Below are 22,917 nucleotides of genomic sequence, written 5' to 3'. Positions count from 1 at the left end.
AGCACTGCTCAGCAGTGACTAAAACATCCTTGTGCTACTATTTTCATCATAGATCCAAAACACAGCCCCATAAAAGCTGCTAAAACCAAAAATAATCATATCCCAGCCAAAACCAGTACAACTACTCCCACCTTTTTGCTCTGAAAATCTTGAAATTGCTATCTAGATTTGGGATAGAATTTCCATTCCTTCCTATGGGCTTCAGCAGGAGAAGAGTTATCTCTGCATCCTACATGAGACCCACAATTTCATTGCTGTTTCTATCTTGTTTGAAAACTGAATTAGGTTATCTTACACCTGCTCAGAACCTCTTCTAGCCAGGTAGTGGTTCTCGCTCCAAGTCTGAAATGTATCTCAAAAGTTTGCAACTTTTCTTTTCCTTCTCTAATAATTTTATTCCCTGGAAAACAGGCATGGAAAGATTTTGAATAGTGCTGGGATTTTCCTGAGTGTTTGGAGAAAGAAGCAGGAAGAAGGAATTATTTTTCCCGTGTAGGGTAAAGAAGAAAGAGACTCATGACACTGAGGACTGATACCTTCTGATTTGCCTCATGGCACAAACCCTCACTGCGGGGATGGATCTGAAGCCACCTGCTCTACGTCTTGCTGAGACAGAATCAGGGTTCAGAGCAAAATGGGTAGAGTTGGGGCTAACTGCAAAAATTATTTATGGAAGCTGGTCTGCTACTGCTGCAAAGCTCGGAGAAGAAAATATTTCCTGAAATTTCTTACCATCTGTGTACCTGTTACGACAATAACACATTTTAATAAAAATTCAGGCAGCCTTTGGATAAGATTTCACTGGACTATATTCAAGGGTTTCAGTGAATTTTGCTGAAGATTTGATAAGGGTTTCCATGCTCAGCAGATTAAACTGGTTTCCATTAGAATTTTTTGGGCTAGATAACTTGATCTTAAACAAAGGGATAAACTGGATTAGGCTCATTGCTTTAAAATTCTTCCATTCCCTGCTGTCCATTTTTGACTGGACACTGATTTGATTCTTTGTTATTTACTTTTCCCTGAGTTTCTTCTTTTGTCTGCTGCTTGGAAATTTCATATTATGACAAACCTTCCTGAACAAGAAAAGCTTGGGCTGCAATGCTGTCAGGGACCAGTAAAATCATTCAATTTTTGGTTAACAAGCTAACTTCCCTTGTATGGGACAGTTTACCTTTCAGAAAAGAACACCGTGCATTTGTGCCACTGCCAACAGCAAATACCTAAAAATGTAGGATCGGTTTCTCCAAATATGAACCTGTGTCTTCAAAATATGAACTTGTTAAAAATAGGAAATCCCTAGCTCTTTTTCTTCCTGTTAGTCCTTCAGCTTTATATGCTCTGTCAAACTGTCTGTCTTTGGCAAGCATGAGAGCAAGAATCTTGTCTTAAGAAGATAGAAGACTAAACTGAGACAGTCATATGTTTAAAGAAACCTTGGGGTATGTGCAAAAGTCCAAGTATCAGGTGGCTCATGTTAGAATGGTGCTGAGAGAGTCTGATTTTTTTTATTCCAGGTAATGGAATAAATAAAACATGTGGGGAAGAAAACTCCTGGTTTTTTCCTCTTCTGTGTCAGGCTGTACTTGAACCTGACACAAGTGTGTAACCGCCTGCAGCAGGCTGAAATAAGATATAAATGGTCAAGTGCAAGAGCCAAATTCAAACCAGTTCTACTAAGTTGATTGATTTGGTGTACTGTATCTTCAGATGTTTGTATTAGAAAAAGAAAAAAAGTTGCAGAGACCTGTCCCTGAAGACAGATTCGAGCATCAGAATGGAGGTCTTTGATTTCAGTCAGAAGGAGCAGAAGGCAGAGCCCTCCAGGGCTAGTAGCAGCTAGTGTTGTGCTTTTGGGTACTGGAGAGCAGGTTGGTATCAGGACACCTGCTGTCCTTTCTCTACTCTCTGATATCCTTTCTTTCTTTTTTCTTCCTTACTTGGTATTCATCTTCTGTCCCTTGACCCTGTGCACTCTTTGTGCTGTGCAGGCTGAGTCTGATCCATGAGCATCCTCCTGCAGGACTCACCTCACCTTTTCTCTTCTGCACCCTCCAAACACTGCACAGACCAGCTGGCTTAATGCTTGCCTTTGAACTTTCAACTAATGCATTTCTTGGGAGCACAGGTGAAGGAAAAGGAAAAGGAAAAGGAGAAAAATCCTTCTTTATCCTTCCTCATAGAACAGGGCAGGAATTGCACTGAAAGGTTTTAGGAGCCTTTGTTTCCTACACACTGTGCTAGGTTTTAAACACGAATGTGAACGAAATTCCACTGATGCCCATTATTCCAAGCACACTTGGGAACAATATGAGGCCAGTATAATGGCATCCACCACGGCTTCATGAGCACTGCAGCACCATGAACTTGTTCTGATCCTTTCTCCTAAAAAGACCTTTATCTCAGGCCATAATGTAGCCCTAAATGGGGGAAAATATCCAAAAATCCTTTAAAATTGCTAATGTTATTTAATGGTTTAATTTAAAACTGGTGATGATATGATAAAACAAAAAATATGTATAGGACAGTGTCTTTCTAGTATGGATCATATTATCTTGTCTATGAAATTCTAAACTTGGCAGAAGACAAAGATGTTAGAACACTATGTGCACAGTAATATTCATCAGGAGGTACCGGACTTGGAGTTTGAGAGTCCAAACTAGAGAGAACAATGCATGCACACAAAATGAACAAATGGCAGCAGTAACCACCAAACAGCTGCTTTTACAAAATGAGCCCTAAACTGGCACCTGAGTGAGGTCAGAATTTGTTTACTGAAACATAAGGATCTTATAATTAAACAAAAAACCCACAGTGTTTCAGCTTTCTCTCTGACAAGAAAGCAGTGACCTCCAGATATTGATGTGTAACAAGAAATACTATTTAATACTCCAGGAACATTAATTTGTTATCTTTTATTGCAAAGGCTGTGTGAATCATTTTAGAAAGCTGATACAATGAACTAAACATAGAGAGAAATAAAGTTGGTTTTTTTCAAGGAAGATAAAATTTCTGTTCCTTCATATTGTTACAAAAGATTCGAAAAACCAACATGTTCTGGCCTTAAGTATCAGACTTACGCTTTGCCTTTTGTTATCACTTACAATAGAACTGCTGCTTGAATACCTAGCCATATCAAATGTAAGTTATTTGTATATATCTATCCTCTCAGGAAATCTTGACCTTGAAATAGAATAAATATGTAACATGTTCATAGCTAACACCACCAGTGCTAAAAACCATAGACTTTGAACAAAAACATGCAGAAGATGAGCTTGTGCAGTGCTATTCGACTCATTGTTGCAAAATGAGAAATTACAGTTTAAATGTTTTGCTGTCTTTGAATGACCCTCCATTTGTAATTGATTCAGCTCAACAGACTGCAACTCCAAAACCACTGAGATATGGAACTTGTTTGTCCCACGTTTAGAGTATGCTTCAGTCACTCTGCCAAAATCAAACTGCACAAGATGGGACCTTCTCTGTTTGAGTTCTCTGATAATGTGTCATATTAACTTAGAGTCTGGGATGACTGATTCTTCAGGCTGAGATTTTTAAAACTGCATCAGGAATAAACAGATCATATTTAGTATTTGTTGACCAAATCCATAAAAGGAAGAAAATTACACATAGAACGTAACCTATACATAAGCCCACAGTGTGAAAAATAAACAAAAATCCCTGGAGTGACTACTTGAGCCAGCTTTGAAAATTCCCTGTAAGTGTCCATACTTACAGATCAATCAGATAACAATCCTTGAGCTACATGCACTGATAACCAAGGACATGATCAGCAGCAGCAAAACTGGTAAACATTGAAGAATGTGATTTTTACATGAAGACTTGAAGGCCTGTGCTCCAGTGAGGTCACAGCACAGGCCTTGGATGACAGGAGAGCGGGGTAAAACAAATAGTACACAACAGCCAGCTTAACATGACCCAGGAATGTGCTCAGGTGGCCAAAGAGGCAAATAGCATCAGGAACAAAGTGACCAGCATGAGTATGAAGTGATTTTGCCCCTGTACTCAGCACTGGTGAGGCCATACCTAAAGTACTGTGTTCAGTTCTGAGCCCCTCACTATAAAAGGATCTTGAGGTGCTGGGTTGTGTTCCAGAGGAGAGCTACCAAGCTGGTGAAGGGTCTGGAGAACAAGTCATATGGGGAGTGGCTGAGGCTACTGGGGTTGTTTAATCTAGAGAAAAGGAGGCTGAGAGAAGACCTCAAAGCCCTCTACAACTCCCTGAAAGGAGTTTGTAGTGAGGTTGGGGTTGGCCTCTTCTCCCAAGTAAATAACAACAGGACCAGAGAAAATAGCCTAAAGCTGTGGCAGGGGAGGTTTAGATTGGATATAGGATTTCTATACTGAAAGAGTGGTCAGGCACTGGAACAGCCTGCCCAGGGAGGTGGTTGAGCCACCATCCCTGGAGTTATTCAAGAAACGTATAGATGTGACACCTCAGGGCATGCTCTAGTGGCTGAGGTTGTGGGGGTTTTGTGGGTGGGTTGTTCAGGTTTTTTTTGTTGATGGTTGGGCTCAGTGATCACAGAGGTCCTTTCCAACCATGATGTTCCTGTGAGTCTCTAATTCTGTGATTCTGTGACATGGGTCATTCCTTTTGCCCCTCTACCAGTGTCAAGGTGGGCTGTAGTCTTAAGGATACCCGAGGACAGCAGACATCAACTTTAGATTTACAAAAGATGAAGTAAGCAAGGTTTGGGTTGATGGGCACATGTAATAGTAAATTTGACTCCTAAAAGGTGTGAAAAGCCTATCCAGCATCCTGCCTGTTGTCACCAATGAAGATGAATCCAAGAGATGGAATGAGGACTCAATAGCTAGTCTTCTTTATCTCCTTAGTTACACACAGTTGATCCTGGGGATACCCAGGAGATGTTGCACTCATGAGTATGAGGGTGTGAGAATCTGAGCAAGTGAAATCTGTGAAAGAAGGAGCATGAAGGACTGCAGTTAGCATTCTTTCACACAGATACGACCCTTGCTTCCAAAAGGTCTAGACTTGTGTTTTGTTAGATTAATTTTTTTCAAGAGCACTAATACATGAGTTATAAATTAGCTGTTGGACTGAAATTATAAGCACTAATGTGACAAGCTGGGGAAGGTGCCTAGAGAGTTCTTACAGAAACGAAAGCTAGCTCTGATTTTATTTAATATCATTAGTGTACTTAGAAAAAAAAATATTAGAAATGCACTGATGGCATTTGCACATTGTTCTTCCCTGGGAAATGTTCCCATTCTTCGCTGTGGACATCATGTTATACAGAGGTACAGTATGAGAGGACTAAGGGAGATAGAAATAAAAAAACAAAATTGATCTAGGAAAACCAGAAGGTTTTTTTCTGGAGTAAGGAAGGAAAGCCCAGAACAAGGCTATTCAATGTGTATAATGAATCAAATTGTCCTCCTTGATGATGCATACATTAACAGTGGGGAAAAATAAATAAATGACTGAAACTTGCTGTCCAACAAATGCTTCTTATGATATATGACCAATGAAACACTGCAACTGTCTCACTCGTTGTGAACAGCAGGAAGGCCATCTAATCTAGAAAAAAAATGTATTAATTAAGAAGTACAAACTCAGGAAAGGATATTTATTAGTTTTGCTTTTTTTTGTTTTCAAAGAAGGGGTAAGAGAAGGGCAGGGAGGACAAATGTGAATTTTCACATTTTGTAATTGCAAATGATACATTGATTTTAGGTGGGGAGGGGAAAAAAAAAAGAAAGAAAAAAAAAAAAAAGGAAGCTTTCAATAAAGGTGTGTGAAAAAAGTGAGTGAGTTTCAATCTTGAGCAAAGAGGCAGAGATGAACAGAGAGAAAGATGGAGGGGCTAGCCCTCAGCTCCATGGGCAGTTCCATTCTGAGAAAGAGAATTTCAAAGCACTGCTGTGTTCCCCAGCTGTCATTGTGCAAAGATGCTGGTGATGACCAAAAGAACTAGATTCAGCACACCGAACTAGAGATATCAATATGCAGCTTTCTACTCAGAGATAGCTATATAACTGGTAGGCAATGCAGGGAAGCAAGTATTCCTAGGACCAGTCAGCTCCTTACAATGTAGGTGTGCAAAATAGGGCAAAACAGCACATTTGTAGCATAAAAATATGAAAAGTATTCATGGTTAAGAGTGATGGAACAAGAAAATGTATTAATAAAAGTAGCAGCTAACAACAGAATAAAAGAACCATTTTAACACTGGAAATATTAGAGGAGAGAGAGGAACCCTCAGGGAAACGAATGGAAAACCACACACCCAAGTCAGACACTTGAGTAACTATGATTGCATGATCTGCTGGAGGGTCTGCTGTGCTGGCTTCTTGCCCGTGCTCCAGCCCTTGTATCACCTTTAGCGGAGAAAGAGTCTCAAAAGAGGCCAACAAAGAAGTGAGGTGCTGTCTAACAGGCACAACAGGGTGAAGGCACTAGTCTTTGGGGCTAGTAAGCTCATTCAGATCCCCTCAGAAATCTTGGTTCTCAACTCCAATGGAAAAGGAAATAACTCTTTCAGCCAAGTTGTCCATCTAGCCCTGTTATTTTGTGCAGTTCACACAAGGTCAATATCACAAAAACTACATTTTCCAGCAAATTTACTGCTCATTAAAATTATAGATTTGAACAAGCTGAAATAGCAGAGTTCAAGTTTGTTTTCTCTTACTCATGATTAATCTGTAAGTATAGAAATAAATGAGGCTGTCACAGTAGAACATCGTAGCTACCAGATGCAGTGATTCAGAAGCTTATATGTCTGGGCTGGTGGAGAACAGAGTTGCAGAACTGTGTGATGAGAAGAAGATACCCAACAAAATGTTAATTTTTTCAGCTAGTAGGACGTTATAAACAATAAAAGAGTGTTGTTATTTTTTTAAATTTAACATTTTCTGACACAAGGACCACAAATCTTTAAACAACTTTAAGAATAACTTGTCCTGGATTTTTCTCTCAATTGCTCTTGAAGTAACTACTGAAGTCAATACAGTTATATTCCAGCCACATACCCTCAAACTCCAGATCTTTGACTCTGCTATGCTCATGGATGGAGAGTAAGGAAACCTGCACTTCTCTGAAGAGAAAAATTAAGCTCATTATATGGAAAATAAATTGGCCATGGAATGAATATTAAATAAATGATTACTAGAAATAAATTAATCTTGAAAGAAACATGAATGTAGATTATTTAAAAACATAAAGCTTCTGTGTTCTTGTCTCATACAAACACTTTGAGAGGGACTTTTTAGTGTAGGTGGATAGTGGAGATTTTTTTTTTTTCTGGTTTTGGATTCAAACACTCAGGGAAACCTTCAGCCACATTGAGTCAAGTCCCAAATCAATAGAAAAGGCATGTTTTCTTCCAGTGTCCCACAAAAATCTTGGGTCCACAAGCCACAACCAAAAGGAAGATCCTCCCCAGATTCCCCACGGTAGCCTTTTTGTTACAAGTTGTATTTCACCAGGCCATACTGCATCCTCACCTTGTCACATGCTTCTCAGGCTGTGTGAGAGTGAGAGTAAGTCATTTATGATCCAGTTTTCCAGGCTGTCTGAGGACCAGCGAGTTGGAGTGAAGGTGAATGGACACAGTAGCAGCTACCTCACCTGGAGCCAATCCAGCAGCTATACATGAGATGCGATAATGCTTTGGGGATGAGTGGATGTCAAAGAGACTCATCTTGCAATGCTCCATTCCCTCTCCAGCCTGTCTCAGCACACAGCCCTCACAGCACAGCATGTCCTTTCCACTGCACAGGTGGATGGAGAGAAATTTCTGTTCAGACATGCAGTGTACTGCTACTGGAAAATAAAAATTATTGTTCATGCAGTGAAGCCTATAAATAAACATCAAAGCTGGGATGAATTTCAATCACCAATACTATTTCTTCATCTAGTTTTGTTAATCTTTCCATGTTTTCACTGTGTATTTCCTACAGTTATCTACATTTAACTAGGTAAAGAGTCATCAATAGATATTATACTGTAATTAAAGCTGGCAATTCTAAAGCTGGATTAAACAATGTAATTTTCAGCAAACTTCTCTTCCAAACTTCTGGGTCATGGATTCCCCTGAGATGCTAGCCCTAATTTGTCTCCAAACCCACTTCCTCAACAGTTTATTCAAGGTCCATGACAGTGAAGTACAGGGCCATTTGTCTCCAGCTTCTCTCACAAAACCCTCCCATGGGCCTTAAGTGGAGTGAAGAGCCCATATGAGGATACCAAGTAATAATAACTTAAAGGGAATAATCACTCTTGTAAGCTAAAGTGCAGCAAGGCACTGAAGTGCCCCCACATGTCAGAATTTCATGATCAGAAAAAAAGCCATTTCATTGCTTAAAAGAATATAAACTTTCAAACAACACTTCACTGAGAGAAGATTGGTAACCTGTTGTACTTGGTTTGTCATCCCCTCTCTTCTCCTAAAGGCAGTTGCCAAAATAGCACAACTGAGAGCACACTGGATGTTGAATCATGTTGGATGTTGAATCATGTTTGATTCAACAAAGACCACATCTACTGAACTGACTGAATCATTTTAGTATGGAGCTTATACATTTATCCATCTGCAGAAAAATGCATAGTGTCCCACACAAGGAAGTATTTATTTTTTGCTTTCTCACTGCATTTCATGTACATGTGTCTGAGAGCATTTTCTGTGGTCATCTTAATAGGGGTGTATAGGTGTGCTTGCTGTGTTCTGCCATGTGACTTCTTCCTCCTTTTATAGCAATTTTTATGTAAATAGTATCGAATGCTGATTTTAAAAATCATCTAACAAAACACGCTTCTTGTTTTAAAACAAGATGTAAGAGCCACTGCCTTATTATAAAAGGGAGAAATACCTGAAAACAGAGTATTTCTCATCTATGTAGAAGAGAGATCAGAAGTGAACTTTATTCTCTAAGTAGACAAGAAAACAAATCATGTAAGGTTTCAGACCTCTGACCACCTCTGAAGGGGAAAGCTAATGGAAACAGCACCTCACTGGGGACATTACTGCATATCATCACCTAACAGTGACCCTGAGGGAAATGAAACTGAAGAGAAATGGAGCTGCTTGCAAGGGAGGTGGAACTGTTCTCATTTCTGAATCTGCAGCAGAATAGCCTAATTGGATGTACAGAGCAGCAAAATTAATAAATACCAGAGGAAAAATATTCTCAAGCTTTGTAAAGGAATGACATGTAGATTGAGACAGTGGCAAAGTCCTACATTTCTGGCCATTTTTGATAAATGCAGGATACAAAATGACTTAGTCAGAAAAGGAAAATTTAGAGAATCACATTGATTCAAGGGTCTGCACATTCACCAAAGCATTATGCCTTGCAAGGAACAGCCATGGAGAGCTCAGCATCTGAAATTCAGTGCAAAGTTTCTACAGAAGTCTAAGTTTCCCAGAGGTACAAACATTTCAGATAACTTTTGTCCTTTTTTGGAAGTGGTTGGTTGCAGTCATTCACAATTTTCCTGCACATGAAGAGCCTGCAGCCTGCACAGCATTGCTGGCACTCAAACTGCTCTGAGTATTAGGTAGAAAAGTGCTCAGCTGTGAGGCTGGTACCTGTACACAAGCTGTATCCCACATACTCTGCCACCAAAGCCAGCTCTTGCTGGTCATTGCCAGTTCTAGATACCTGCTGAAAGTGGGATAGGAGGAAGAAGGAATGGGAAAAAGAAAAAAGAAAAAAAAAAAAAAAGAGGCTGTGTAGCTGGGGAAAGATTAGGAAGGTTACTGTTGGCATCCTAGTGCTGGGAGAATGTCAACAAAAGGTTGGGGATAGGCAGAGGCATGGGGCTGGTACAAAGTGCTGGCAGCCCCCCTCGCTGTCAGGAGCCCTGGCTGTATCTGACACAGGGAGCTCCAGCTGCCATCTCTGCCAGCAGCATGTTTTGCTGCAGCAAGCAGTAGCCAAAGCAAGATCTGTTTGGAAACCCCTGCTTCATGTAATATGTATTTCCATTTGATGTTTCCAGGCTGCATTGAGGACAAAGCTTTTTTACAGAAAAAAGCAACCAACATGTAATAATGAAAAGAAAGTACTCTTTGGTAGGTTTTGCAGTGCAAGCTTAAAGGCTGTAAGTACCAGAGACTCTTCCAATTGAATTTAAATGCAATCCTTATTTCTGGCTCTGGAAGAGTCCTGGACCACAGGTGGCCAAGTGGCAGGATGGACCCCTGCCTGCAGGTGATGGCAGAGTGTAGGTATTCCTAAGGAATAGCCTGCAGCCCTGTTTGCAGCCTCACAAGGAGGGATTGCAGAGCTGCTAGGTCACCCAGTTGTTTTTCCTCTTGACCTTTTTTTAGCTGCTCTGTAACTGGTGCAGGCACAGGGACCTCTGGGAGCTTCACTTGTCTGCAGCACTGAGCTGCTCTGACTTTCCACCAGCAATCCCACCTCAGCTTCAACAGCAAACTGTGCTAGCTGTGCTGCCAGAGGTCAGTGTGGCCAGATAGGCAGGAGGTGGATTTGCCTCCATTCATTCGTCAAAAGAGATTTCTAGAAGGGGACACTGATGACTTTGGACCCATCTATTTCCCATACAACCACGTGCCAAATCTTTGCCTCTTATGCCCTCTCAAAACAGACATAAAATGCTTCCTTCTCTTACCCTAAGAACATTAATATTCACGGAGTGTTTTGAGATCCTACAGAGAAGATGGGATGGAAGTGTCAAGTTTATTCACCTATGAAGGTGACCTATCTCACAAGTGGGCAAATCTGTGATGCTTTCCTGCCTTCTGAAGACTTTCCATGGCATGTAGAACCAGAAGTGACAGCCAGCATTGCAAGCGTCGTATGTAGCTGGCAAAATGTCTTTCCTCCTCCTTAGTCCTGTGTGAAGTGTTTTCTGAATGAGTTTGACTCCACAGACTCAAGGACAGCCAGCTCAAGTTGCTTCCTCCAATACTAATACGTAAACAAGTTATTCATTTGCTGGTGTTGGTTTTTTTTTTTCATTTAATGTTATTCAGAGACAGTAAAATGCTGTAGAATATTCATTCTGGTTCCAGTTGTAGAAACGAAATATATATAATTACCAGTGTGGGTAGAAGTCCATCTCATAGCCTTACTTATGCCAGTGAACGATATTATCTCATTATATCAGCTTAGCAGTCTTCTTTCCCTGGAATTTGAAATAAGCAAGGCCCATAAAGGAATGATGAAACAACTAATTGCAAGGGACATTATTTTAAAAACTGCACAGTAGTCAAAATCCATTAATGGACTATTTTACATCATTAAATGACTTCCAAGAAAGTATCTAGGCTTTTTCAGCATAAACATTTCTACATTGAAAATGTAACTTGAACCTAGATCTATAGTTAGCTACTTTTTGAATGGGTATAATATGTGCTTTCATTTATGACAGAGCAAAAATGAGTGAAATTTTTAACTTCATTATGTCTATCATCCAAAGTAATTTAGAAGATAGTCCTGTTACATGGACTCTTCTGCACTAGAATGGTAATAATGACTAATGTCTGGGGAAACAGAAAATAGAGCTGCTTGCAAGGACTTGTTTTAGCATATGTGTTAGGATTTTTATTTGACTAGAAAGTGCTGTTCTAACTCAAAGATAAAATACTTTTGGACCTGAAGAAACTTCTTGGGTGCATTTTTTAGGTTACAATACGAATAGGCTTTTCTTTTGTTTTCCAACTCTCAGTCCTTCAACTCAACTGAACTGCAAGCTGAACTTCATTCTTTCCTTCAACTCCAGGAGGGAAAGTTCTGCAAAGCTGAGCCCATCTTTTGTTATAGCTGTGTAACACTTTAGTCAGCACACAGTTGCAAGTGGAACCATGACACCCATCCCCTAGAAATATGGGAGACAAATGGATCAAAAAAATATCCAAAGGGAAGAGAGGTTGCTGCTGGGGGCAACAGAGGACCATGTGGGCATCAGCTGACTGCAATAAGAGCAGCTCATTAGGAGCAGCTCCACTCTTCACACAGCAGCCAGAGCAGGCAAAAAAAGTCCCTTTCCAATGATCCTTTCTTTGTCAGGTTCCTGGTTCTTCTTGGGAGAAGGAAAAGGTGAAACAGCTTGATGAACCCCTTCCTTCACCTTCCTTGGCAAGAAAGTATGGCAGATCCCATACTTTGCACTGTGCAGCTCATATAAACAAGCATATTTGGCAGAGTGAATGTCAGAGAGTGAAAATACCAGTGTTTGATCCAGAAAATGGAGTACATTTAGTAACAGAGAGGCACAGTCACCTGTTGCCCCCAGTGATAATCAGTATTGCAAACAGTTGTAATTCATAATCCCCTGCTTTAATGTCTTGCACAAAAGAGAGGGACTCTGCTGCTGTAGAGCAATATTCTGTATGGCAATACCAATGGCCATAGGTGCTGGAGTGAGCAAGCTGCATCTGCTGTATCAGCCCTCTTTGAGAGGTACAGGACTGCAGCCCACTCCAGCTGGTGGAGCCTGATCTGGCCTCCAGCATGTCAGACCTTGTGCCTTAGAGGGGTGAGAGCTGTTGTCAGGGCAGTCAAATTCCTTCTGTGGCACACAAGTCCTGTGGCCCAAGCAGACCTTCCCTGCCATGTATGCCATGCATTCATCCCACTGTACAGTGAACTCTTGAGACCTTATTTACAGCAGGAAACTCTTGAAAGAGTGATACCTAGAAACTGAACAAGCTCAAATTGGTAACGGAACTGAACCCTTTCCTGGGCAAGGAGGAATGCACCTGTTACATCAACACCCTGAGCCATATATATGTCAGTAGCTGGTTAACAAAACCAAGGCCTGAAAACAATGCTGCAAAGTGTATAGCTTTGTTAACGGGTTGGGTAGCAGGACCAATAAAGTTCATTGTTGAGTTTCCCTACAAATGGCTTCCTTTGTGCTGCAGCTTTTTATATCAGCTTTTATCTAGACCTACCAGTTGTACTAGCCACACTGAGGGCATGATCTTCCCAGAGACTTTGGTTCCCATGAAGTGAAAAGGAGACTTCTGAAACATCCCTAGAATTTCCCTTAGGCTCTTGAAAAGGTTCTCTTCACCTAGGAAACCTCTGTGTCCTCTCTCCCTGGAAAGGGACAGAAGAAAATTAAGGCAAAGTGAATTATGATATTTTTCTTTGAAAGCTCAAAGGAAATGTTTATTTTAAGGCTCATACGAGAAATAAACAAATTCACCTGCCACTCACAGTTGACAGTTGTATTAGTCTGGCCCTACTAGGCTTCTTCTCACTGAAATCTCAGCTCTACCTCTGAGGACTTCAACCCCTGGGAGCAGGTTCACGCCCCACACTGGGAAAAGAGCATGGGGAAACCAGGCTGCCCTTGCAGAGGGGGACTGAGCTCAGGCCTCATGGGCTGCAGGCTCAAGAAGTAGCAAGCAGATGGAGAACAGGTAGAATCACTCCCAACATCCAGATATGAATCTTTGGTGTGTGCAACCATGAGCTGTCAAGAGCAGGATCTGAAACTGTTTGACTGTGTTGCTCAAAAGAGAACACTTGAAGCAGGCACAACTTATTAAACATCCCCTCTTGATCCAGTCACAGGTAAATTTCAGATACTTTCCCAGAAAGAAGGAAGAATCCTGCTCACAAGCTGAGATACATCTATGGGAGGGTGTTGAGGAGGAGCTGCAGCAACACCAAAAGATGTTAATCCTTCCCTGTAGATCTGGAGAAACACACAGTGAAGAGGGTCGAATATCCACGTAGCTGCAAAATCCCATTCCGTTCCCCAGGTATTTAGTTTTGTCGTGGTTAGGGGGAAATTTCCCCGCCAGCAGCAGGTGGGCAGGGACAGGGGAGCTGCCGGGCCGGGCGCTGCACTTCCCTCGGTGACCAGCGGAGGCTGCTGTGGGTCCCCGCCGCCCCGGGGGCCTGCGGGCTCTGACCCGGCAGCGCTCCGGCCCGGGCACGGCCGGCCCCAGAGCCGCCGGAGAGCAAAGGCAGCGTTCTCGCAGGGACTGCCCTTGCCAAGAAAAAAACGTGCCCAGGGCCCAGCGGGGCAGCTGTCATCTTCCTTCCGAACTAAAGCCCTGCGGGAACTCACACCAAGCCACAGGCTGGGGAGCAGACGGGAGGCAGAAAGGGATTTACGGGCAATGACCAGAACGCGCTGTCACTCCGAAGTCCTGACAGCAGGTCAGCTGCGGACCGATCCGCCTGGAGCGATCCCAGTCTGCGGACCGATCCGCCTGGAGCCATCCCAGGCTCCCACGGGCACGCCGGTGGGTGCGCCGGCCTGCAGCCGGGTGGCCCTGCCCGGTACCTTAGGGGCAATGAGGAAGGGCCCGGGCTCCTCGCAGCCCTCCTGTAACTTGCCCTTGAGTTTTTTTCTGGGAAAACAAAAGCAAAGCAAACCATTCCCTTCCCCCCAGCCCAAAAATACAGCTCGGGCACCACCCGGGCTGCTCGAAAGGGCTCCTTTGTAGTTTTTAAATGAGGTATCTTTGCAACCGCTCGCCCCTCCCCGAGCCAGCGGGGAGCCGCCTGTATCCCTGGAAGCGAGAGGTAGCGGGGAACAAAAGGCAAACTCCGAAGTGACATTGAAAATAAAAGCGAGCTTTGGTTACCCCTAGGGAAAGGTCGAGGGGGAAAGGTCGCCTTCCCGCCAGCGCACGTACGTCCGGCGGGCGCGGGGGAGCGCACCCGGGCCCGGCCCGCGGAGCCAGCAGCTCCCCCAGCCCCTCGACAGGCAGGCCGGAGGCAGGGGGATTTTGAGAACAGAGCCAGGGGACAGCGGGCAATGCGCCCTCTGCCCACGGGCTCCCGAAAAGGGCTGCGGTCGATGAAGCCGCTGGTGCCTGCTCCCAGCCGCCCCTGCACTGACCACCGGCAGCCACACGCATGTCCCCGGCTCCCACTGCAGCCCCACCCGGGAGCCGAGAGCCCTGCCCCCGGCGCCGGCCGGCCTGGCGGCACTGCTGCCAGGGCAGGAGCCGCCCTGGGCCCCGGTGGAGCCCACGAGGAGGGAAGGGCGGCGAGGTGACCCACTCAAAAGCTGAGTTCCTTTTTGAAGTACTTCAGAGGCGACAGGGTTGAGGGCTATGAATGTATGCGTAAATATATGCTCCTGCGTCCCCGCTGCCGGAGGCATGCATCCCACACACGCATATGCAGGCATGTCTGGATGTACACACAAAAGCACATAACACCTAAGCTATCTAATGTAACATACTAACAGCTCTATCTAAAACCAGATACAAAGATCGATCCTGGCAGGATTCTCTTTGTAGGTATGTACTGATAAGAAGTATTTACGTATGTATTAACATCTATATAAGCCATGCCTGTAATTTGAACTATCTTTATAGAACAACTTTTTGCAAATTGTCTCGGCAGTCACGGAGCTGATTGAAGTGAAAAGAAACCCTCCGCAGAGATCAGCTCTGGCTTGGGTGTATCAAAGATGCTTCGGAGCACTGATAAGTCTTGTGTGTACTGGCAGTGTTGCGGCGGTGGCAGACTACTGACGTTAAGGAAACCATATGTGAAGGACATACTAACTGTACTAGGATGAGGGTGTCAGACACCGGCGCAAGTGTTGCTGTTTTCCATCCCAGGCTGTGTATGCCCACAAACAGCCCTTTACCTGGGTCCCCACGCGGGGTAGCCGCGGAGGGGCGCGGAGTGGCAGCCGGGCCGAGGCGTGCCCAGGACCCTGCCGCCCCCGCCCTGGCACGGCGGCTCCGGGAGCCCTGCCCTGGCACGCCGTACCTGGCCCCACCCTGGCCCTCCTGTCCGGGAACGGCCCGGCAATGGAAAAGACGGGGGGCGGGGGGGGTGTCAAAGGATTAGGGCAGGAGGGTTTAGCCGTCCGCCTGGAACTGGGGAAGGAGGGAAAAGAGCTGCCAGGAGGCAGCGCTGCCCTCGCACAAGCTTCGCGAGTGAGGCCGCCAGGGACTGGTGGCGCAGGGCCCCCGAGACCCCCAGATGCGAGATGCTCCACGCCTTGAGCAGCTGGAGGAGCAACTGTGCCTGTGCTGCGGATGGGTGAGGATTTTCGCTTTAGCCTTTGGTGGTTTCTCTTGTTTTCTTAGATTCCCACACCAGGGGAAGAGAATTCGATGGGTGTACTGCGGAGTTTAGCACACCCTAACGAGATAACCTGGGCAGAGGGGCTTTCCCACAGCGCGGAATTGCCTACATGAGCCACAGCAAGAGTTTCCCCACCACTCCCCACTCTTCGAGAGCACTGTGCCCCAGAGAGTGTGTCTGGTTACGACTCCTGCCTCGCACACCGAAGCATGAGCTTTCCAAGCAGGAATCGGCTCCCATCGCCCTGCCCTTGGCCGGCAGTGGCAGCGACACAAGTCCGCCCTACTCGGTGACTGAGGAGATCTCTGCTCCCTCCCTCCCGGCGTGGGCCCTGGGCACGGTGTGCTGGGCACATCTTCCATTTTGGGGAGGGGGGGTGTGTGAGGGAGAGATGGGGTGCGTTACACTGACACGCACAAGAAACCGGTGACGAACTTTATGAGCTCGCTGAGGGTGGGTCTAGAAGGAAGAGATGCAGCAAACTGCTTCGGTGGTGCCCCTTTTCCAGGCTCAGGGCTTTGGGAGGGTAATTTTGATCTCTCTATGGATGCATTAGAGTTATGCTGATGACCAGGAGAGAAGAATTTTGTCCCAGCTCTGGTCTTGCCCCCTTTAACTCACACTTCTCTAGGAGCGGCTGGCCCCGTCGCAGAGCCCGCCGTGTACCGCTCCCGCGGTAAGGCAGACTGCAGGGCTGCGGGTAGGGCCGCCCCCCGGCTCTGGGAGCGGGGGCAGCAGGGCTGGGCAGGGAGTGATTCATATGCTGGTGGCTTCGGGCGGCCAGACACGCACCCATGAACCGGTCGACGGGGAACACGGAGCGCCTCGTGCCTTTGTATCCAAAAGTTACGCTTGGGAAGTGTCTCTCTTGTTCAGGAGCAATTTGCTTGCGAGTTGCGTGGGACCCTTCCCCTGTCCGCTCCGCGCCCAAGTGCCCCGAGGGTTTTAGCCAGCCCAGCTGGCCGGTCACACCTAAGCACATGCTTAAGGGCTGCGCTGAATCGGGGCCGCGCTCCTGCGTGGGCTTCGCTTGCGGAGAAACGCCGCGGAGCCACCGCGGGAGCTGAAGTGCCTATAGCAGCTGAAAAGCAATTCGGGGCAAGGAACTGAGTTAGGCGCTGGACCAGGCAAAAATTCCCTCCTTCCTCCTTCGCGGCTTCTGCCCAGGGAGATGGGTGGCAAGGCAGAGCTGAAGCACTTCGACGGCTCGGGCTGGCCGAGCATATTTGATTCCCCTTGGGGAGGCACAGCAGCTCGTATAAAAAAGACATTGTTGTCTTTGGAGAGCCCTGTGCGCACTTTTCAAAAGCTGATCCTTGAGTTCCCAGCCCCCGCAATCCAGTTGATGAGGAAACGCGCTGCGGTCTTGGTGGCACCGTTTCCGTTGGGACTGGCACCATTTGATTGACAAAGTCTCCCATTCTTCCACCTCTCGAGTGTTATCAAACGGATTGTGTGGGGTCAGAAGCTATTGGAGGGACGTCCGTGTAGCCGCATTCTGCAAACACGGGGTGAAGACCGTGCCTTTCTCATGAAAATGCTTCCACCAGGCAAAACGCATCTCATCTTCCCTGCTCTCCTCCTTAGCATTTCTTTTTAACCCAAGCGTTTTACTAAACAGCATCACCAGGTAAACGAACATATCACTAGAGGCAGCCTAGGCAGGACCCCGTCGGGGCAGTCACCCTCCACGGGTGCAGCGGGGAGCCAGCTCTGGCAGGCGAAACTTGGGGGGGGGGGGGGTTGAAAGAGAAGGGTAAGGGGACGGGACGGGGCAGCAGCGAAGGAGCTTTCTCGCCACTTGTCCTCGTTGACTTGCCCTTTTAAAGCTCATTTGGGGCGGGAAAGGAGGTGCAGAGGCTGACCTGCTTCCTTTTTACCAGGACGATCTATCGGGGCTAAATAGTGCTGTGGGGACCTTGCGGGGTGCAGCTGTGCCTGTACGGGCGTCGGTGTATTTCTAAATATACGTCCGGACCTACAAAGAGAGTTTCAGCCCGCTGCCCGGAGAAAGGGGAAGAGTCCTCCCATTAGCTTCCCTTTGGAAGACCCCGAGCAGAGTCAAAGCTGAACTCGCTCGGGTTAATCTAGTCGAGCAATGTTTCGGAGGAGATTTAACCTGCCCACATTCTAGAGGGAGGATAAATAAACTCTCCCAGGCGTAGCCGGCGGCGAAAGGGGTAGGTCGTGCCGGCGGTCCCCCCGGGAAGACACAGGGCAGGAGGCGGGAGCCTCGGCCGCCCCCTCCTCTCCGCCGTCCGAATCGGTGCTGAGGCCTCTCCAGCTGCCCCACTTCGCACTCCCCGGAGAGAAACGGAGTCGCTGCTTCTGCCCCACAAATTACATGGCCAGTCGCTGTCGTTTGTCTTTGATTCGAGCAAACGGCAGCGTCATTTTGGTGGATCCCGTGGTATTTAATTTTTTTCCCTTTCATCCAGCCCCTCCTTTTTAAGGCTAATATAACAAGCACAGAGCTGATGTGCCTTAGAAATCCGGGTTGAAAAACTGGATAAATAAATAAAGAAAGAAACCCCTCAAAACCAAAACAACCCCCAACCCAATCTACCAAGGCAAGGTCGAGTGTTTCTCTCTGTAGGAACAAAACCAAAGACCGTACTGAAAAACACGAGCAGAAAGGGGAGGCAGGGGGTGGCGAGGTGGTAGTGGTGGTGGCGAGGGTGGAGTAGGGAGGGAGAGAGATAAATGTTCTAAGGAACTGGAAAGAAAAGATCTAAAGTTCTAGAAAGAAAAAAGGTAAAAGCAGCCGCCTTTCTACCCCGAGTCGCCTTTCCCTGCCTTTGGTGACCCAGCAGACTCACAACAAGCCCACTTCGGGGTATTCAGTCTTGAGGGAGTTGGTGCCGAAAGAGGTAGCTGAGATGATGTAGAAGAGCTGGAGGCCTGATTGAAGGAAAGTTCCTCCTGTTGTATTTGTGTGGAAAAGCTCACCTCTTGCAGAGCTCTAAAGTGTAATCAAGGCTGAGGCTTATACTTGAAGGATGTTAACTCTCATACGGGAACCTACTTTCTCCTAAACGGTTTCTTGCCTAGTGAATGAGAGCCTCCCAATTGAAGCAAAATGATCCTTATGTACTAATATCAAGCACAGTCACAAAGCGACCGGCTATTTATGCTGCCACTTTAGACAAAGATATTTAGTTATTCCCGGGTAGCAAGTGCACTTTTGCATTTTTAGCACGAACCAGCAGAGCACAAACATATTTACAAGTGCAATTACTAAATAGTTACTTGACACTTCAAAGTCACTGGGTTAACTGTACCTTCGCTGTAATTTTCTTAATATTCAGGTAATCGCTGTATTAAATTAGGTTTGCCAGGGCCGTAGGCCGGGGTGTGAAACACACATGGGCGGTTTATTTCCTCTGCTTGAGAGCACCCCGAAGTATAAGCTTTGGAGACAACGGACAGCTTGGGAGACTTCTTCAAAGACCTGAGTGACATTAGCTTCTAGCTGTATGTAGGTGTGTGTGGCTGGAAATGGGTTCGCTTTTGTTTTCACACTGGGTCCGATAACAGATCCGAAAATGCCAGAAATGCCAGTTTATTCGAAACTGCAGGGAATTCATTGGCAAGGTGGTGTAGCAGATGACCTGAAAGGTCTTCTCCATCCAGTTCCCGTGCTGTATAAATAACCTTAGAAAGCAGTTTCAGGTTCAGAGGGACCACGAGAGCGTGTGACAGGCTTTGCCTTTGAGAATAACGAGAGACATTTTGCGCTAACCTATTTTTCAGCAGCCTGTCGCCCCAGGCAAATAAATTACTGCTTGTTTTTGCAAACTTGGATCTTCCACCTCTCCCCGAGGTTTGTTTGGTTTAGTTTGGTTTCTAAAAAAAAAAAAAAAAAAAAAAAAAAAAAAAGCCCTAGGTGAACGGAACTTATGGGTTAAGGGAAAGAGAGGATACTCTGACTGCGCGTCTCGCACTAGGGGTCTTAGTAGACATAGAAAAGGTTCCCAAGATGTTAAATCCCAAGCGCTGTTCAGCCACCAGCCGGCCAGAGTACCTGAGAAGCCGGCAGGGGAGTGCGGAGCGCTGGGAGCGGTGGCCCCCGGAGAGCTGCCCTCCCAGCTGCGGGGGCTCTTTCCAGACCAAACTTAGTGGAGGGTGAGGGGCACTCGGTCCTTTTGCTCACCGGCATTCAGCCCCGTCTCCCCAGCTCTCACAAAGGCTAGGCTGACAGCTTTGCCACCCGGGAGCTGTTTTTAAATCCTTTCACCCAGTGAGATGGGGGCTTTTCGCCTTGCCTTCCATTTCCCGTCCACGATACTGCCACCCCCGAGAAAAATAAAATGAGTTGTGCTCACGGGGTCTCTCTCTCTCTCTGTCTTTTTTAAGACATAAAAAAAAATCCTGACAAGTAAAACTTAAAGGTGTTTACCTTGTCATCAGCATGTAAGCTAATTATCTTGGGCAAGATGTAGGCTTCTATTGTCTTGTTGCTTTAGTGCCTATGCCCCGCCTCTGGTGGCAGCCTAAAACCTGGCGTCTGGCTAAAACAAACGAAAGGCAGCCCTGAGCCTCCACTCAATCCAATTAAGGCGGACTTCGTCCACTCGGTTACGTGTACATCCAACAAGATCGGCGTTAAGGCAACACCAGAATATTTGGAAAGGAAAAAAAAAAAAAATTGCCTCCCCGTCCTTTTTTTTTTTTTTTTTTTTTTTTTTTTTTTTTTTTTTATTACCCAGCCGCCGAATCATGTCGATGAGCCCAAAGCATACGACTCCTTTCTCAGTGTCTGACATCTTGAGTCCTTTGGAGGAAAGCTACAAGAAAGTGGGCATGGAGGGCAGTAACTTGGGGGCTCCGTTGTCAGCCTACAGACAGTCTCAGGTTTCTCAGCCAGCCATGCAGCAGCACCCCATGGGCCACAACGGAACAGTGACTGCCGCCTACCATATGACAGCTGCAGGGGTCCCCCAGCTCTCCCATACTACCATGGGGGGCTACTGCAATGGGAACCTGGGCAACATGAGCGAGCTCCCGCCTTACCAGGACACCATGCGGAACAGCGCTTCGGCGACAGGATGGTACGGCACCAATCCGGACCCCCGTTTCTCCTCAAGTAAGTCAGACCGGGGCTGGGTGTCCGGCCGGGGGTGGCCGCACACCTGTCCCGCCGCACCGCGGGCAACGAACGGGGGCAGGGGGCTCCGAGCCAGGGCAAAAGTCCATCCAAATCCCAGTCGTCCCCCGCCTTCCCTCCTAATTCTTCCTCCTGCTAGAGGATCGTGCCCGTCTCCTCCTCTCCCGGCTAGGTTCATGTCAGCCTCCCGGGGCTGCTTTTGAGGGGGGAAGCAGGTGGGAAGCCCCGGGGTGGCAGCAAGAGGGACCCCGGGGCTCGTCGTCCAGCGGGGCGGGAGCGGCACTGTCCGGGGGCCCGGGAGGTAGCCGGAGGAGCCCGTTCGGCTGCGCGCCGCACGGCAGCGGGCGCACCGGGCGAGGGGGAGGTCGGAGCCTCGGAAGCAGCGTCCCGAGAAGTGCGGGGGGGAGCGGGCGAACCGGCCCCTGACGGCGCCGGCGGAACCCCTGTCCCCAGCTGATCCCGCCGCGCTGTCACATCAGATACTTGATCGGGTGTCACCCCCGGGGCTGGGTGAGGGGCGAGCGATCTCCTTTATTCACCGGGAGTGGGTCGGGAGAGAAGGGGGTCCCGTCACCCGCCGCTGGCCCCGGGGACGCGGGCAGTTGTTTGGGAGTGGGGGAGCCCCGAGGCCCTGCCAGGGCTGCCCTGCCGGGGGCTGCGGGGCCCCGCCGGGGGCGAGCGGCAGCGGGAGCGCGGGGCGCCGCTCGGGCCGAACCGAGACGCCTAAAACGTGCCGCCTTCTCCCTTTCAGTCTCTCGTTTCATGGCGCCGTCCTCGGGCATGAACATGGGCGGCATGGGCAGCCTCGGCTCCCTGGGAGACGTGACCAAGAGCATGGCCCCGCTCCAGAGCACGCCGCGGAGGAAACGGAGGGTCCTTTTTTCCCAGGCCCAGGTTTACGAGCTGGAGAGACGTTTCAAGCAGCAGAAATACCTCTCCGCCCCGGAGAGGGAACATTTAGCCAGCATGATACATCTCACCCCGACTCAGGTCAAAATCTGGTTCCAGAACCACCGCTACAAGATGAAACGCCAGGCCAAAGACAAGGCTGCGCAGCAGCAGATGCAACAGGAGAACGGTTCTTGCCAGCAGCAGCAGTCTCCCAGAAGGGTGGCGGTGCCAGTGCTTGTAAAGGATGGCAAGCCCTGCCAAGCAGGCTCCAACACACCCACAGCAGCGATCCAGAGCCATCAGCAGCAGGCAGCTACAACGATCACAGTGGCTACCAATGGCAACAGCCTCGGACAGCATCAGAGCCACCAGACAAACAGTGCGGGGCAGTCTCCAGACATGGGACAGCACTCAGCCAGCCCTTCCTCTCTGCAGAGCCAAGTCTCCAGTTTGTCTCACCTAAACTCTTCTACTTCTGACTATGGCACTGCCATGTCTTGCTCCACCTTGCTATACGGTAGGACCTGGTGAAAGGATTAAACAAAGCAAAAGAAAAAAAAAAAAAAAGGGGAAAAAAAAAAAGGAAAAAAAGAGCAGATTTTCCCAGTAACACAAACCTCTGTCCTGTCCAAACTACTGGGTGTTTTCTATTTGTTTGGTTTTGGTTTTTTTGGTTTATTTTTTGTTTGATTTGGTTTGGCTTTTTTTTTGTTTGGTTTTTTTTTTTTGTTTGGTTGTTTTTTTGTTTATTTGTGGGTTTTTTCTTTCTTTTTTAACGTGTTTAGATTTGGTTTTGTTTTGTTTTTCCGTTTTAATGAGTGGTTCTCTGCGGACCTTTAAGAGAGAGAGAGAGAAATATTTATCTTTTTTTTGGTTTTGTTATTACTCTT

General features: G+C 47.0%; 1 protein-coding gene across 1 annotated transcript; it reads left to right on the top strand.

Annotated features, from left to right (window-relative positions):
• The first annotated feature begins 15,931 nt into the window (after positions 1–15,931).
• On the top strand, positions 15,932–22,675 carry NKX2-1 (NK2 homeobox 1). Its single transcript, XM_051621527.1, has 3 exons — positions 15,932–15,984; positions 20,739–21,115; positions 21,888–22,675. The coding sequence occupies exons 1-3, from the start codon at positions 15,932–15,934 to the stop codon at positions 22,556–22,558; spliced, it is 1,101 nt and encodes a 366-aa protein (XP_051477487.1). The 3' UTR covers positions 22,559–22,675.
• Positions 22,676–22,917: the final 242 nt, after the last annotated feature.

The sequence above is a fragment of the Apus apus genome, chromosome 5 (genome assembly GCF_020740795.1).
Source record: "Apus apus isolate bApuApu2 chromosome 5, bApuApu2.pri.cur, whole genome shotgun sequence".
Lineage (NCBI taxonomy): Eukaryota > Metazoa > Chordata > Aves > Apodiformes > Apodidae > Apus > Apus apus.
Note: the sequence above shows the minus strand (reverse complement) of the source record. Positions and strands in the feature narration are given on the sequence as shown.

Excerpts from the sequence above, each read along its gene's own strand:
- NKX2-1 (XM_051621527.1), top strand. The coding sequence starts at position 15,932 with ATGCTCCACGCCTTGAGCAGCTGGAGGAGCAACTGTGCCTGTGCTGCG. Across the intron at positions 15,985-20,738 it reads TGTGCCTGTGCTGCGGATGG|CCGCCGAATCATGTCGATGA; the intron begins GTGAGGATTTTC and ends TTTATTACCCAG. Across the intron at positions 21,116-21,887 it reads GGACCCCCGTTTCTCCTCAA|TCTCTCGTTTCATGGCGCCG; the intron begins GTAAGTCAGACC and ends TCTCCCTTTCAG.